Here is an 18104-nt window from a genome sequence, read left to right as displayed (position 1 = left end):
ATATTGGGCGGATGTACCTGAAATATTTGGTAAATAGAGCTGTAATGTACTATAATAGAGGGTACACAGTTTTTGTGTCACGGTGACGAGGTATTACAGGCTGGTATTAGAGGCCGGTATTAGAGGCCGGTATTAGAGGCCGGTATTAGAGGCCGGTATTAGAGGCCGGTATTAGAGGCCGGTATTAGAGGCCGGTATTAGAGGCCGGTATTAGAGGCCGGTATTAGAGGCCGGTATTAGAGGCCGGTATTAGAGGCCGGTATTAGAGGCCGGTATTAGAGGCCGGTATTAGAGGCCGGTATTAGAGGCCGGTATTAGAGGCCGGTATTAGAGGCCGGTATTACAGGCCGGTATTACAGGCCGGTATTAGAGGCCGGTATTAGAGGCCGGTATTAGAGGCCGGTATTAGAGGCCGGTATTAGAGGCCGGTATTACAAACTTGCAGCAGTAAATGTTACAGGAAATGTCTGTACTATTACTATGGGAACACTTCTGCTTCTGGTAACTTGTATCCTACATTTACTGCCAGTATCCCTTCAGTTCAAAGGTAAGTCACGTTAATGTTGTTGTTGCTTTTGCTGTTAGCGTTAGTTTTCATTCGCTTTTCCCGCTGTTAGTTTTGCTTTTGTTTAGTTACATAATTTATATTTAATTAGTTTTCAGATGACTAGATAATAGATATCGAATTATTTTTCCTCGTTGCCAAATGAGGAATAACTCATGATTCTTATTATTATGATAATAATAATAATAATTACATTAATATGTCAGTTAATTCTAGTGAATAGTATTCCGGATCCTTATCACTCCCTAAATTAGTTTAAATTGTTTACCTTATTTGTGTGCTCTGATACCGACAATGTACTTCATCCTTTAAAGAGAGCAAGTTTACCTGATAAATAGTCAAGTTTGCTTGAGATATCTACCACTAAGTTACACACTACTTATATCATTATTACAAAGTTTCCAACGTTGCAAAGTGCTCGACTAAATATGGGGTCGTTCATATTACGTTATCACTGAGGGGGAGGGACAGGGTTTCTAAATAAATACGCTAGCGTTATTTTAACACTTTAACACAATAGCTATGTGTGAAACTGGTTACGGATGGGGGAGGGGGTTAAAAATGGGCCAAAAAGTGATTACGTAATATTATGTGAACGACCCCGGCCCTATGTATTAGGAGCTATTATAATTTTGGACAGAGCAAACGAAACTACTTACACTAAGCTACAACTCCAGATATCTACCACGGCTGCACTGTACTGTACGAAGGGTGTGATATAGATGAGGGGAGGTGTGTATGTGGGAGGACTATTGACTCTTGCTACAACACATTCCTGTTTAACAACATACAGCACTGCAAGAGCGAGCTATTCAAACCTACTTCAAACCAGGGTGAGTAATTGGGGGTGGCAATTCACTGCTATTCATATTTCATAGTCATAATATAAATACTGCTACTATAATAACACTGATAGTTGGATCTTTGGATAATATCCGGTTGAGAGATACAAGGACAAATGAAACAGAATTCAGGAAGTTAGGAATGTAGGCAAATTTTCGGCGTCAACGCCATCTTCAGGCTCAAATTATTTGTTATATAGTAGTGTTGAAATTATTAAAACTTTTTTAATACTTTCAACACTACTATATGACAAATAATTTGAGCCTGAAGATGGCGTTGACGCCGAAAATTTGCCTACATTCCTAACTTCCTGTTTCATTTGTCCTTGTCTCTCTCAACTGCATATTATCCAACTATCAGTATTTCAATACGAGACTAATAAACAGCGAACTACTCCAACATTTGATACTATAATAATATACCATAATACTACTGTAATACTACTATAATACTACTATAATACTACTATAATACTAGACTATAATACTACTATAATACTACTACAATACTACTATAATACTACTATAACACTACTATAATACTACTGTAATACTACTGTAATACTACTATAATACTACTATAATACTACTGTAATACTACTGTAATACTACTATAATACTACTATAATACTACTATAATACTACTATAATACTACTGTAATACTATCATAATACTACTGTAATACTACTATAATACTACTATAATACTACTGTAATACTACTGTAATACTACTATAACACTACTAATAATACTACTGTAATATTATACTGTAATACTACTATAATACTACTGTAATACTACTGTAATACTACTATAATACTACTATAATACTACTATAATACTACTATAATACTACTGTAATACTACTATAATACTACTGTAATACTACTGTAATACTACTATAACACTACTAATAATACTACTGTAATACTACTGTAATACTAATATAACACTACTATAACACTACTAATAATACTACTGTAATACTACTATAATACTACTGTAATACTACTATAATACTATACTGTAATACTAAGATTAACTATTATCTAGTTGGACTCAGCATTCCAGATGACTGCAACAATATCCACTTCTCAAAATTTAATAAATCTTATCTTTCTTTGCTTATTAAGATAAGAAGGGCCAATGCTGGAATGTTCCTAATTTAGAATGTTCTGGCCCTTATAACCTAATTAGTAACGTTTAGTGAACAAGGTCTTGTCCATTCTACAGAACTGCCCACAGGTGTTTTGACTCATATTTACTTAAACAGGACGGCCCTGCCTAATTTAAACCTTATCAAATAAACCCTACCAAAACAGGTGTTTCTATTCTGGTGAAATGTCAATAACCCCACCTAACGTGTTATCAGTAACCCTCCTCCCCCGCAGAGAGCGGCGTACCAGCCGTGTACCCGTCCTGTGTAGCAGCCCAATACAACCCCATCTGTAACCCTGCCCACATCTCCACCAAGTACTGCCATGGTTCCTGTGACACTACCTGTTGTCTTATTGCAGAAGATGGCTGCCTCCCTCCTACTAATGTCTACGTACCAGCCAGCGCATGTGGTGCTGCTGAGCGCGATGTCTGCCAGGTTTGTAATAACAGACACACTTACTCCTTCATAAATATAACTGTTTGTGATAACAGACACGTACTTTGGGCTAGTAAACGAGACACTTGTACCTGTTAAACTATTGTAACGATATAACGGAAATATTTGATAAAATTCCAGACCAGATTGTTAATGTTTTTAGCGTTGTTATCTTGGCTGAGGTTCGGGGTTCAGGGTGACTGCGCTCTAGGTTCAGGGCTATTTCATTCACTAATTCATTAGGGTTGTAATTTAGTGATTTGTAATATTTGGCCTGTTTCAGGGTCACAGGTGCAGTAAGGGCTACAAGTGTGAGTCGGTGAAGTTAGAGAACTGCCTTGTATTGCCCTGTAAGAAGCGTCCTTCCTGCGTCGTAGGTTTATATTTTTAGTCTTTCTAACCTTTTAAATTATTTTGTTATACCACCCTGCTAATCTGTAAGTGTAAAGCATCAAACAGGGACTGCTGGGGGGGGGGGGGGGGGGGGGGGCAATGGCGTAAAATGGCATAAAATGGAGAATTACTCAAGGGTTTTTCCATTTTTTCCATAGAAAAAGTCTCCATTTTATGCAATTTTATGCCCCCCTCCCCCTCGAGACTGCCGGACTGCCACTCGTAAATTAAATATCAATTATGTAACGAAAACATTCCCTAAGTATTGAAGTATTGAGAAGTTTTTACATAATATCACGCCGGCGTAACGATCATCCATGCGGTTCATTCTCAAATCTCACCAAGCTCTCGAAATTATGATCTAGCTAAGTTATCCGTAAATTTTAAAACTTAGTGTTTTAAAAAATTGGACCTTAAATGATTTTGCCCTCTTTTTAAAACCAGATCTTGATATGTAATTTATGAAATTTAAAAATTTAATTATCCCCCAACAAGATGCTGAAATTTTCCAATTCTACAGAATACCGAATTTCTAAGAGAGAAACCTAACAATATAGTGGAATTGGGATTTTAAAGGTGCGACTGTAATTGTTATCAAATCTAAGGGGAGTATTCCGTTTATGGACGTTCCGTTTTTCAACCCGAATACCAAGTTTGACAGATTATCAAATTACTCCGTTTTTATGGGCTAGAATCATGACAGTCCAATCTGAAAACTGTCACTCTGTAGCTGTCTGCGCTAGTTCTTTTCAAGATAAAGTTGGGAGGTCATGTTCAGCTATTATTAGCAGTTATTATTAGGTCCGATAAGATTAGCCGCCATTTTATTATTTATTCTTGGGCTTAGAATTGGTACTCAAAACTTATTTAAAATCTGATACGTATGTAATGATGCTACTTCAGCCCTTTGAAAACTGTTTTAGAAGTCCCTAAGATTTTCCAACAATATCAAGTATCAAAGGAATTTACAAATTAGAGGTGAAAAATGAGCACTGAAACCAGAAACTGCAACTGTAAGTACAAGTCTAGCTAGATTTAGTCCCGTGGGTATAATTGTTGAGTATGGGCAAGCAAGTATTAAACACAACTTGTCAAATCAAAGTTGTAATTGAGTTAACGGGAAATGGCCCTGTTGGCAATTCAGCGCAATATGAAAACGTAAAATAAACGTATATAAAAACAGTAAATCGGACCCAGCAAAGAATTTGGTTGGTTTTAAAAGTTGGTAAAACTCGGTCATTGAGACTTGATATTGACAATTGAGGCTTTAACAAATTAAAAAAAAATCAGATTTTTCTATTTTTGATAAGTCGTACTGTATATATTGTGGCAGCTTTTTCTACCCCTAAAGAATTTTTCGCTTCAACTTTGAGAAACGCATAAATTTATCTGTTAATTAAATAAATTTGGATGATTTTTCGTTAAAAGGGCTTAAACACGGCATAATCCACCCCCCCCCCCCTGTGACACAACGCATTGAGGGGTCCACGAGGACTGAGGAGGCCTTTATTACGTCACCGTCAATAACTCCTGTATTTCAGATGACGAGTTCAACCCCTGCCCGGTGAGTACAGAATTTTAAAAGTCGCCTTTAAATAATTAATTGTGATCCAATTAAAATTGATCTTGTTTGTCGATCAACTTTCAAATTGTTGCACAAAGTGGTACATAATTTCATTACAAAGAAAATTCTCCTGTACATGCCTTGACAAGCGACCGAGTGTAAAAATAACTGAAAAATCATTCTGGTGATATCTCCAACTCAATTAAATTACCTCTAGTTACCCCCAATTACTCTTAATTACTCTTAATTACCTCTAGTTGGTTACCTGCCCTCAAGGAAGACATCCCAAGATTTGTGTACGACGTCGATCTAATTGTCGGAGAGACAAATGTCCGTACACTTTCAGCTGTGAGCTGGTTTCCAGCTTCGTGAAAATATCTGGACGACGAGCTGGTTAGTTCAGGAACGTTTAATCTTGGATCTCACCCCATTTGAAGCTTTCTAGATTTTGGCTGTCAGCCTCTGAAAACGATTCTTTTGTACCACTCGATATGTAAATTCAGTAACGCGCGGGTTCCTATACAATGATTGCAGTGGGACGATACGCGCGCACCACTTGACTCAACACGCGCGCGCGCGCCCTCGATTATGTAGCTAGTTCCATGCGGTTATGCACAATTTCTCGCTAATATTTCTCGTAATCTAATCAATTTTGTTATATAACCAAAGTTTTTGAGTGATGAATCAATTATCAATATACGGCGTTCGGGCGTTGGTTGTCATTAGCGATTATAGTAATCACATTAATCAATATTACAGGTTGTCCACACTGTCCAAGATTGGCTATACAGGAATCATACTGCAAAAACAATTTTGGTAAGTCAATATCAGTTTATATTTGTGTGGTATTTTCACTTAACATGACATAGTTCCGATGAACATCGCTAAATAATTAATCAAGTCTAGGGGCCAACTATACTGTCTAATCAGCAAGCATATATTTAATGATCAGAATTTAGTGCAAGGTCGGAAAATGTAATCGAATATCTCCTGAACCTTGCTAGTTTGCCCCTTGTAACATATGGTCGAGTCAAGCCCAGCATCTACTAACATCCCAAATATCTCATTATAAAGTTTAGCATTCTCTCTCAAACACTTAGACACATCAATATTCTGTAATATGAATCTGGAGGTCTCATCAAATACCCCGGTTACTTCGATGTTATACTTCAGGATCCTCAATAAGTTCGATATCTCCCCCTCCTCTGACACCTTTATCGCAAATTTCAGCTGCTCTGTGGAGAGGCTACTCCAATCTGCCATGAAACTTCTCAGGAAGTCGTGTACTTGATCTGGGTTCATATCTCTTAGTTTATCTGATATTATCTCCACTAGTTCTGAGTTTTCTGAGACCTCGCTCGCAAATAACGCTTCGTCCACCACTTTGCTAAGCGAACCGAAATTTTCAGCATTTCTCACCACGTCTTTGAAGTATTCCTTGCAGTTTTCTCGTAACCATTCCACCTATAGCCCATAACATTACAACATTCAGAAATAAGTTTTGTAATAGGATAAAGTGCAGTTTTATGAACACTTTAAATCTTCAATAGTTCAATTACAAGCGGTTATTATTGACTCCTACCTGTAGAATGGTAGCTAGAAGGTGCAATTCTCTAAAGTTCGTGTCGTCCATTTCAACCTCTCCGCCATACAGAACCCTTCTGAACTGATAGACTGATTCGTAACTCAGTGGGTAGTCAGTTAAACTGAGGGTGACACTTTCATTCTCAGTTATTAAGTATACAATATGGAAATCATTGTTGGTGAGTTTTCTGACTTTGAATTATGACGTCATAAGTTTTAAATATCACAATCACAAGGATGAGATCATGAGTAATTACGGCCAAAATAAGCAACTGCAATTCAGATAACTGTTCACTTCAACAACCTCTTACTAACCTACTCATTTCAACAATATTTCTCTGTTGGCCCGTGATGACGTCATCAAGTACAGGACTGTTGTAAGCGAGTATCACTGAGTTAGCCCCAATCAGTTGCCCTCCCTGTAGTTTAAGAGCCATATTACGGTGTATTGTTGAGTCCACCTTCTCCACTCCAAAATTAACTGGACCTCGTATTTTCATGTTTAGTTGTTTTCTTTTGTGATGAGCTGTATTGAATGGAGCTACTTTGTCGAGGTTTCATTAATCGTTTGAAGGCTGTGATTTTTACGAGGTTGTATTCGGCTTACATTTAATTGCCAAAAACTGAAAAACTACCGACAATAAACACATACTAATAATACTGATATCGTGGCAAACTTCGATCAGTGTGTCTTGATTAATAGGTGTTTATAGTTGAGTAATATGCAATCACACTATGTAAGTGAAATATAGTACAGTTTAATTGTGTCCCTTACAACTGAGCAATAATATACGTTTTGGCAGCCATTTTATTAGGGTTAAATTTGCGTGAGTTACTGAAAATTTTTAATTTAAGTAGATTGAGGAACACTGAAGCTATTATTTCCCTAATCCCTTCTACAGGCTTATTCAGTTCAATGATTAAAATATTATTTATTTCAGCGGCCAGAGTAAAGGTAAAGGAGCTGATATGGAGCAAACGGTTTTACAAGTCGTTAGGTGAGTTTAAATACACTGTAAAATCCGGATTGGAGTATTATTTATGAGTCGCATTGTTGTAATGTATTCTGGGTAAAATTATCTTTATCCCGGTTGTTGCGACAAGTAAAAATGCTCTTATTAGGGAAAGGAGATTACTCGACGTTTCAATGTAACTACATCGTATTCATGATCTAAAAACAAGTGTTAAAAAATTCAAAACGTAAAAAACATATATCTGAGGCAAAATTTGTGTACATAAATTTATTTTTAATCAATCAACTTTATCCAAAAATTCGATACAAAAAAGTCATAACAAAATTCATAACAAAATTAGTTTATACGACGACAAACTTTTATAGTAAATACTGTACACTCCTAAAACTACTACTAAATATACTACACATGATACAGAAGCATGGAGTGCTACAACGGTGAACAGGTGCATGATGTGAAGTGTGTAGGTATGTATCTAGTGTGGAGTGAAAATGGCGGGAATCCTACTGACCAATGAGAAGTGTGAAACGTGGGAGCCTAATATGGTTTGATTGATGTTATAAGGGTTAGTGTGTTGAATAGGAGGCGGAAGTGTGCGTGTGTGAGATGTGGTCCCTGTACTCAGAAAGTAAACAAAACCTATAAATATCACTAAATATCACTACATATGTGTAGACAATCCCCTGTCTGTAAAGTATAAAATATGTTACACCCTGTTTATTATGTACTTGTTACTAAAAAACGTTTGATAGTTTCTAACTCATCTCTCTTGTTAATGTTAGGTTTGAACTTCAAAATAAGCATTGCTTCTGCAATCTTTCTTCTAGCTGTGTTGCTTTCTGTTTTTAAAATCTCAAATTCTAAATTGGGTTCTGACCCCCTATGTAAACTGTTATAATGAATAGCAAAAGCTTGACTTGTGTTAGAAGGAGTTAAAGGAAATTTAGCTTATCTTAGGTGCTCTCCGAGCCTATCATGTGCCCTCCTGCACGTCTCACCAATATAAATATTATTACCGATTTTACAGGTAATCTTATACACAACGTTCTTCACCTCACAATCTTTATTTTCAGTTATTAATAAAGGACAAATTTTACAGGAGTTAATAATACAGGTTCTCTTATCATACGGTCTGTTATTGCACACAATATTTCTTAGTTTTCTAGCTGGGGAAAATATAACTTTAATAGGTAAATTGTTCTGTTTAAAATGATTCCTAATTCTGTTACTGATACTGTCTGAGATAAAATCTAACTTAAGCACTGTTCTGTTATCCTCCCTATTTAGATAAAGATTGTGAGGTGAAGAACGTTGTGTATAAGATTACCTGTAAAATCTGTAATAATATTTATATTGGTGAGACGTGCAGGAGGGCACATGATAGGCTCGGAGAGCACCTAAGATATGCTAAATTTCCTTTAACTCCTTCTAACACAAGTCAAGCTTTTGCTATTCATTATAACAGTTTACATAGGGGGTCAGAACCCAATTTAGAATTTGAGATTTTAAAAACAGAAAGCAACACAGCTAGAAGAAAGATTGCAGAAGCAATGCTTATTTTGAAGTTCAAACCTAACATTAACAAGAGAGATGAGTTAGAAACTATCAAACGTTTTTTAGTAACAAGTACATAATAAACAGGGTGTAACATATTTTATACTTTACAGACAGGGGATTGTCTACACATATGTAGTGATATTTAGTGATATTTATAGGTTTTGTTTACTTTCTGAGTACAGGGACCACATCTCACACACGCACACTTCCGCCTCCTATTCAACACACTAACCCTTATAACATCAATCAAACCATATTAGGCTCCCACGTTTCACACTTCTCATTGGTCAGTAGGATTCCCGCCATTTTCACTCCACACTAGATACATACCTACACACTTCACATCATGCACCTGTTCACCGTTGTAGCACTCCATGCTTTTGTATCATGTGTAGTATATTTAGTAGTAGTTTTAGGAGTGTACAGTATTTACTATAAAAGTTTGTCGTCGTATAAACTAATTTTGTTATGAATTTTGTTATGACTTTTTTGTATCGAATTTTTGGATAAAGTTGATTGATTAAAAATAAATTTATGTACACAAATTTTGCCTCAGATATATGTTTTTTACGTTTTGAATTTTTTAACACTTGTTTTTAGATCATGAATACGATGTAGTTACATTGAAACGTCGAGTAATCTCCTTTCCCTAATAAGAGCATTTTTACTTGTCGCAACAACCGGGATAAAGATAATTTTACCCAGAATACATTTAAATACACTGTTCTACGCTGTAATGCACTGTAGTGCACTGTAATGCACCGTTCTACAGTCTACACTGTGAAATTGACATCAAGATGACGAATATGGCTACTTATTTTTTCCATTTATTGTGCCAAACATTTAACAGTTGACATCCGCCAGGTATCTGTGACTGGTACAGCAGCACTGTTGAGTATATAGTGAGAGGGAACCCTCCGCAAACCGCCCTGGGAAACGCTACTCTGCTTGTAAGACGGGACCGCTCTTGCTCCTGCCTCCCCAGCCTTTCTTTAGGAGAGAGGTCAGTGCGTTCTTATCTGCTTTAACTTTTCATTAAATAAGATTAGAAAAGGCATGATATACTCAGTGGTCGCTGGTCTAACAAGAATTTTCTTCATACGAGAGTATACCACGCCTTTTTACTGGCGGGTTATTAAGTGCTAATCTATAGTTGTTGTCAACTTCTTAAACTAGCTCGTTCCTCCAGGTACCTTATGATAGGGATGGTGCTGGGACACGCCTACGATGATATGCCCCAGATTCTCCACATTCCTACACACGGTTTCATCAAGCCTTGGCAAGTGGTGAGTACAGAAACAAGTAGCCTTGACCGTCTCCCATCAGTTTCCATGTCCGTTTCCCTTTCCTTCGTCGTGACTTACGTCTTTCCAATGGGCAATACATGGTCTTATTTTGTTATTTTGCAGATCAGAAAAAGGCACCAGCTTCTGAACTTTGGAGAATGCCCTGATTCCCCCGGATTCTACTCCTGAACATCCCTTTTAGCAGGATTACCCCATGATAATAAAGTAGTGAGCAAACTGGTCACCTCAACACGAGAGACAATGTAGAGACTAGAGGGAGTAGAGAGGGTAGAGTCAGTCGACAATTATTATAGTAGTAGTACTAACTACAGCGCTATTATAACAATTATTATAGTAGTAGTACTAACTACAGCGCTACTAGAACAATTATTATAGTAGTAGTACTAACTACAGCGCTACTAGAACAATTATTATAGTAGTAGTACTAACTACAGCGCTATTATAACAATTATTATAGTAGTAGTACTAACTACAGCGCTACTAGAACAATTATTATAGTAGTGGTACTAACTACAGCGCTACTAGAACAATTATTATAGTAGTAGTACTAACTACAGCGCTACTAGAACAATTATTATAGTAGTAGTACTAACTACAGCGCTATTATAACAATTATTATAGTAGTTGTACTAACTACATCGCTACTAGAACTGTTATCATAGTAGTAGTACTAGAACTACAGTGCTACTAGAACAATTATTATAGTAGTAGTACTAACTACAGTGCTACTAGAACAATTATTATAGTAGTAGTACTAACTACATCGCTACTAGAACAATTATTATAGTAGTAGTACTAACTACAGCGCTACTAGAACAATTATTATAGTAGTAGTACTAACTACAGCGCTACTAGAACAATTATTATAGTAGTAGTACTAACTACAGCGCTATTATAACAATTATTATAGTAGTAGTACTAACTACAGCGCTAATAGAACAATTATTATAGTAGTAGTACTAACTACAGTGCTACTAGAACAATTATTATAGTAGTAGTACTAACTACATCGCTACTAGAACAATTATTATAGTAGTAGTACTAACTACAGCGCTATTATAACAATTATTATTGTAGTAGTACTAACTACAGCGCTACTAGAACTGTTATTATAGTAGTAGTACTAACTACAGCGCTACTAGAACAATTATTATAGTAGTAGAACTAACTACAGCGCTACTAGAACAATTATTATAGTAGTGGTACTAACTACAGCGCTACTAGAACAATTATTATAGTAGTAGTACTAACTACAGCGCTACTAGAACAATTATTATAGTAGTAGTACTAACTACAGCGCTACTAGAACAATTATTATAGTAGTAGTACTAATGTCTAGAACAGTGACTAACTTCTAGCTGTTGTATATTTGAGATCATTGCTTATTTTAGAGACTGGAACAGACTCTTATTCAGTAGGCAGATTCTGGAAACATATTATTGATATGAATCAGTATCTGATTCTGTTTCCTATCCACCCAGTTTGATAGGTAATTAGGGGTTGTTCACATATTACGTAATCACGTTTTGGACAATTTTTAACTTCTCCCCTCCGTAATCAGTTTTAGAGATAGCTATTGTGCTAAAAATATTACACTAGCATAATCAATGACAATAATCAATCAATTAGAAACCCCCTCCCTCCCCCTCAGTGATTACGAAATATGTGAACGACTCCTTATATAGTTGTTGCATTTGAAATAGAGACCTAGAACACAAACCACCTATAAATTATAATCAGCTTGGTTCCAACAATTTCCCCCGGTCTCTACCAAAAACAGTAGTAGAAAGCCAAATGGTTGTTCCTTCAGATTTTAAGAATATTTTCGATAAACGAGTTTTTATTCAATTGGACGCCTCAGGTCTCTATTTCAATGTTCACTAGTAGAGTAGTAAGTTTATTTTATGATAAAACTAACGAAGCGTCGTGTAATGCTGTCATCCCGTTTCAAATATACGATACAGGACATTTCTGCGGTCGTTGCACAAAACTCTGTAACTTTTAGAGTAACGTAATTTAATTGCTTAAACATTGTTAAAGTGCTTTTTGTTGACCAAGCAGAAATGTCCTATCGATTTCAAAATGTTATTATTAATAAGAGTATCAAATTGTTCGTTAAGACGTTAGTTAGCGATAAGTTGGACAGATTAATTTCTCCAACTGTTTAATCAAACATTTAAACTTGAATCATTAATTGTTAGGTTAAATTGGTCTATAAGGCCTCATTTTAGATTTTGTCACATTTGCGCATGCTAGGTAGTAGGTACTAATAATCGAGAAATTTGTGCATGAGAACATAGATAGTTAGTGTTACCGTTCAAAATTTGATCAGGTCATTTGAACATTTAAAAAGACCTGATCCTCAATTTCGAATAAAGTTGCATGAACATTATTGGTTTCCGTGACTCATTTTTGCATTTGGATGTTTTGACTAATTTTGTAACTTGTTAGCAGCATAAACAGAAAAAAACTTATGATTTATTAACACCTGTAGCTTTTATTTGATAGATAAAATGTCAATTTAGTTGCAATTTTATATTTTTACCTGGGTTTTCAACATTCACCTTGAAAATACTCGAGTTTCAATTTTCAATATGTTTATACATATTATACAAATTAAAAATTTAAAAATTCAATCCTGATCAACCAACGATCAACCTGACACAATCTCGTCTAAGATGCATCATATAAAGATATATTTAGTAAAATATCTATTCTTCCGTATTCATGATTATCAACATCAGCATTAAAATTATTTTTCAAACATTTATTAAAACTGATTTGAAGTCTGCCATAATGTCATCTGATCATAAAAAATCCTTGGCATTAATTTGCCTGTGAACTGTCTTACTTTTCAGTCGTTTAACCTTCATCTTCATCCTCATCTTAGCTTTAGGGTGCTTTCGGAAGAAGAGGACTGTGTTTACAAATATAACGATAATTTGAGCGATCGCTAGAACGAAGAGTACGATGGTAACCAAGTTAGTGTATATCTTTAATGTTCCGGTTATTTCTTCGTGGCAACCCTGGAGATGGTTATATATTATTATTAATATATATACTATAACTAATTAATATTAATTAATATTTTAATCGTTATTAGTGCAAAGCCTCCCTACCCCCAAACACGGAAACTTTAACCAATTATTATCTCTGTATCATGACCTGACTTTCTACCGCAACTATTCTAAAGTTCACTGAGTCTGAAAATTAAACTTCTAAGATTCTACTTATTTTTTCAGATAGTCTAATTCTCAGATAGTTTAATGACCTTGTTGTTGAAGTAGTCAGGTAAGAAGTTCGCAACAGTGTTCTGTGAACAGTTGTGGAAGTAGCTGTCCAGTATGGGAAGTGTGGTGTCTACAGTACTGTCGGTTATTGTCGTCTTGTTACAACAACTGTCCGGGTACTCTGATGGTTTCTGGAGGAATTCGTTAACAGTTAACATACTAGTTAATTAACCAGTGAAATTTTTTCCTTACTCTTGCCGAAGGCAAAAATATCGTAGGGACGGAATAAGTAATCGGGTTTGGATATATGAGGTGGCCCGATGGACCTGCGGTGACGACAAAAGTCTGCTCCTTCGCAATATAGACCACTCCCCTATAAGTATAATTAAGTGCATGTTGATGTACGTATAGGAAGCGTCTGTTATGCTGCGCGCGACGCTAGCCATGTGTTAATTACTTACAGTGAAATTCCTCCTTCGCAAAGTTATTTTCCGCAATTTTCTGGATTCATTTATTGTTGATGCGCGGCGCTGCATTGGTCAAATAAATCGTCAATTTTTACAATGCACGAATCCCACTCATTTATAAAAAACGTAGTATGTAATTGTAAATATGGTGCACTTTTTTCCAGTCACACTTTTCACTCAAAAGAATTAATAATAATGGTACAAGTACATGATAGGGAAAATTGATCGTGCGTGGTCAGTGGTTTAACCGCGGCGAAATTCTTGTTGATAAATTAGCAAGTTAAACAATTGAATTGAATTCATTTCAATGCCCAGAAGACAAGTGCTCAAAGATGACTTTTTTATTAAACCAATCAATAGATGCAGTGCCATGTTACCGGAGAAAATCATGTCTCGAACAAAACCTGGTTGTCATGAATATGGAGCATAGTACTCAGCCTCCTATCTAATAAGGGCCAATAACAGACATGGAGTCAAGTCACGTGACTCAGTGATGGGGTTTGGTTGGATAGATATTTTGAATAATTGAAGTGGACGATGCGGATGGGCAACCTCTCACACTGTAAGACAATTTGTGTCAAAAAATCCGACCACTTAAAATACATATCATGTCATTGACGCCTCAAATTGCTCATCTCAATTCCCTCTGGTTAATCAATTAAACATTAAAAGTAAAATCCTTTTGAGTCTGTCTCCCCTGTCCCTGGATGATCGTGTATCTAAGAGGCACATAACGATGGGTTGCACTGCCCGTTACTCACTGGCTTACGGTTAATGCTCATTCTCAGTTGTTCTAACCCCGGTCTCGGATAATTATAAATCAAGTAACATGTCACCCACATTCCACAATCTACATGCCAGGTCTTTTGGATCGGATCTCAGGGCCCAGTAGCAGGTCTCTAGATCTGATGTCAGGTTACATGCTGGGTCCTTTGATTCGGATCCTAGGGTCCAATAGTAGGAGCTTAGACTAGGTAACCACCCATCATTACTCACACATCCGTATTCCGTGTCCATGGTAACGTAAAACATTTAGAAGTCACCATTAAACCTTTGAACTACCAATAACCTTTTAAAGAATGAAGTTTAGACAAATGGATAAAAAGTTATTCAAAAAGTACATCTTAGCAAGACGTTTGAAACACCCTGTACATGTAGAAGTTCTACTAGAACATACTACAGTAGTTAACAGTTCCAAAAAGGTCGAACTTAGGAACCAACGGGATAATGGATATCCGGCTGAATTCATGGTAGCTTGTAATCTGTCCGCAAATGTAAAGTGTCTTTAAACAGGTCTTTAAGTTAGAACTTTAATAAAGACCCTTGTTTAGAAATGAGTCGGAGCAGGTACCAAGACCAATGACAAAACAATGATTTATTCATGAGCATTGCAAGCAGAGGCTTCCTCCTTTATTGTGGTAAGCAAACCCGTTGCTAACTCCCCTTATACCAAGGATTAAAACACAGGCCATTATGTCATTAGAAAAACTATGGGCATTATGCTTAGTCTTATCGACGCCACAAACTTGTGAGAGCTGGGTCTTTGGTTTTATTTCTAGGACAATCTCTAATCAAATGTGTGCTAGGCAAGGCGTCGTGAATTCTTAAAGCATACGTTTTGATTTTATTCCAGCTCGTTTCTAGTTCTGCTTGCTGCTCATACATCAGATCAACATATCAACCAGTGACTGCTGCCCGGCAAAATACTGCAAACCGGAAAATAGATTGATATGATCTGGCTTTTTCCGGTCCGGAAGCCAAAAGCCCAGACCGATCGGGTCCTATTCGTACTCTAAATCTCAATAAAAATGAACTTCCTTACATTAGTAGAATTAGCCCAGAAAGTAGCCACCTCCAAATCACCCCAGTCTGAGACGGTACTGTTCCCACAGCAACCTCCCCAGATCTGTACTGCGTCCAGTATCAGAGTAGCTGTTAGTCCCAGACTTTCTGCCCTATCTCCGTAGTGGGCGAACAGTGTCTTCATAAGGTCATCTAGTAACTTCTTCAGTGTCGCTGGGGCAGGTTAGATATCAAATCAACATGGTCGTTATATTTACTAGAAGTAACCGTCTAACAGTATACCTTTTACGGTTTCGCAGAAAGTCGTGTTAACGTTTATAATGTCGTGGTATCAGTAAAATGGCCGGATGTAACTTAAGAGAAAGTTATAAAATTGTAATGGATACCTTGCCGGAACCAAGCAATGGAACAGAACGCCAGTTCGCCGACCAATGCAGGAATAACTGCTACTAGGTACTGAATAGTTAGGATATTGTTTAGATTGACATTTACATGGATTGCCGTAGCTTTTTGTCTTACAATAATTACCTATGGGCTATGCATATTCAAATAAAGACATACATTAAAGACTGTGATATAACTTTGAATCTCCAACTACAAACAAACAGTTCTAGAGTGAACTAACTAGGAATGAACTCACAAGGAACACACAGTAACTTGAAACTAACTAGGACCTAACTAGGAGCAACTCACTAGAGTGAGCACGCAAACGTTAGGTTTCATAGCTCCGTAGAGACCAAGAGAGCTGACGCACAGTATCACAGCTCCAATTGTGAACACCGCCCCCACCGCCAGTAGCACATAATCCTGCAATATTTCTAATTTTTATCACAATTATTTAAAACGTCTTTAGTTTTCTAATGTACATGTATAACACACCCATTCTTACCATGGTAGATCTGTATTAAAAGCTTTTTTTCAGTTAAACGATGTGTTTGTGTTACACTATACCTCTAAAATGTTACATTTGTGTTACACTTTACCTCTAAAATGTTACATTTGTGTTACACTTTACCTCTAAAATGTTACATTTGTGTTACACTTTACCTCTAAAATGTTACATTTTTGTTACACTTTACCTCTAAAATGTTACATTTGTGTTACACTTTACCTCTAAAATGTTACATTTGTGTTACACTTTACCTCTAAGGTGGGTATGAAGACACGAATCTCACTAATTATTAGCAAAGAGGACACCATCACTGCCAATGCTAGTACCTGCAGTGAAAGAAAACGGTCACTAATGCAAATTATAACAATATCTATTTGTATACAAATAATATAATTGTAATTTGTTATTTGTTAGGTCAGTGTTGTGATATAAACTCGCCAGGCACGCTTGCCAGCTCTCTGGTAGCAAGAGACTGAAACTGAAAACACTCACAATAAACAAAAAGTTAACGAGCACTGAGCTGTATCTCAAACACTTTGCCAGCTTTCTCCAAGATAGGTTGTCTTCCAATTCTGCAAGTTTTTCTTCGAACTCAACCTAAAACGATGAGCTTGTTTGTAACTGTTAGACTTAGTCGATAACTAAAAGTAAAACTTGATTGAACGTGAATTTACAAAAATAGGTCAACTTGTAACAATGACACTTCAATTATTAGTTAAACAGTTGTCAAACTAATAAATAATGCAAATATATGTTTGCCTCAAAAAGAGCATGCCCATAATATCTGACCTTCTTTTTGAGTCCCTCCAATTCTTTATCTTCTCTGATTGGGGCGAGGGAGCTTCTCCCGTATCGATCCAGAGATGTCGTCTCATACACGTTCATTATCGGTCAACTGATTCTTCAAGTGTTAAATTTGCTTTGTTATTATATTATTCGGTAACATTAATATATTCGGTTATACTTAATACTTATTAGAAAAATTAGAAAATGCGTTCTCATGACCCAATCGCTATAAATTTAATTCAATCAGCTTTTGGTCAGAATAAGAAGAAATATTACTTGTTATACCTTACAAGACATATTTATGGCGGCCTAATTTGCGACGACCGAAATTTTGGCGGTCCGAAAATATGGCGAAATTGAACAAAAACCGTCAAATTTCGGACGTCACAGAAAATAAGGGTATTTTTCATCATTTTTTGTGACAGTAAGCAGTAAGGAAATTTCTGATATTCGGTAAAATCATGTTCAAACTTAGTCTGTATTAAGACTGTAAGACTTTCATGTTAGCACATACATGTATTTTAATGCAAATTTAAACTGTATTG

The 18104-nt window shown here is 36.3% G+C and overlaps 3 protein-coding genes across 5 annotated transcripts in view; 1 reads left to right on the top strand and 2 right to left on the bottom strand.

Moving 5' to 3' along the window:
* The window catches only part of LOC134818284 (RNA-binding protein 25-like), a 58809-nt gene extending 57197 nt beyond the window's left edge, over positions 1 to 1612 (bottom strand). For all 3 annotated transcript variants that reach the window (XM_063827773.1, XM_063827774.1, XM_063827775.1), the window contains exon 1: positions 1589 to 1612. The gene's annotated coding sequence lies outside the window, so the exon portion shown is untranslated. The remainder of the gene's footprint in view (positions 1 to 1588) is intronic.
* Positions 465 to 10630, top strand: LOC134818286 (uncharacterized). The gene is made up of 11 exons (XM_063827777.1): positions 465 to 547; positions 1243 to 1398; positions 2800 to 3002; positions 3286 to 3379; positions 4937 to 4959; positions 5217 to 5352; positions 5719 to 5775; positions 7485 to 7541; positions 9939 to 10077; positions 10264 to 10360; positions 10484 to 10630. Exons 1-11 carry the CDS (start codon positions 481 to 483, stop codon positions 10547 to 10549), a joined length of 1095 nt encoding a protein of 364 aa, XP_063683847.1. The 5' UTR covers positions 465 to 480; the 3' UTR covers positions 10550 to 10630.
* A 2998-nt stretch (positions 10631 to 13628) lies between these two features.
* LOC134818652 (CD151 antigen-like) lies at positions 13629 to 17658 on the bottom strand. The gene is made up of 5 exons (XM_063828291.1): positions 17563 to 17658; positions 16575 to 16688; positions 16268 to 16337; positions 15901 to 16094; positions 13629 to 13802 (listed from the first exon to the last, which is right to left on the bottom strand). Exons 1-5 carry the CDS (start codon positions 17656 to 17658, stop codon positions 13629 to 13631), a joined length of 648 nt encoding a protein of 215 aa, XP_063684361.1.
* Between the last annotated feature and the right edge of the window lie 446 nt (positions 17659 to 18104).

Source organism: Bolinopsis microptera, chromosome 7 (genome assembly GCF_026151205.1).
Source record: "Bolinopsis microptera isolate Bmic1 chromosome 7, MBARI_Bmic_1.0, whole genome shotgun sequence".
Taxonomy (NCBI): Eukaryota; Metazoa; Ctenophora; class Tentaculata; order Lobata; family Bolinopsidae; genus Bolinopsis; species Bolinopsis microptera.
The sequence above is the reverse complement of the archived record's forward strand: the minus strand, read 5'-3'. Positions and strand labels throughout refer to the sequence as shown.

What these genes read in the sequence shown, in the direction of transcription:
- LOC134818286 (XM_063827777.1), top strand. Translation starts at nt 481, where the DNA reads ATGGGAACACTTCTGCTTCTGGTAACTTGTATCCTACATTTACTGCCA. An exon ending in AGTATCCCTTCAGTTCAAAG is followed by an intron (nt 548 to 1,242) that starts GTAAGTCACGTT and finishes CTACAACTCCAG; the next exon opens with ATATCTACCACGGCTGCACT. An exon ending in TCATCAAGCCTTGGCAAGTG is followed by an intron (nt 10,361 to 10,483) that starts GTGAGTACAGAA and finishes GTTATTTTGCAG; the next exon opens with ATCAGAAAAAGGCACCAGCT.
- LOC134818652 (XM_063828291.1), bottom strand. Translation starts at nt 17,658, where the DNA reads ATGAACGTGTATGAGACGACATCTCTGGATCGATACGGGAGAAGCTCC. An exon ending in TGGAGGGACTCAAAAAGAAG is followed by an intron (nt 16,689 to 17,562) that starts GTCAGATATTAT and finishes GAAATATTGCAG; the next exon opens with GATTATGTGCTACTGGCGGT. An exon ending in TCTGGGCTAATTCTACTAAT is followed by an intron (nt 13,803 to 15,900) that starts GTAAGGAAGTTC and finishes GAATTCCTCCAG; the next exon opens with AAACCATCAGAGTACCCGGA.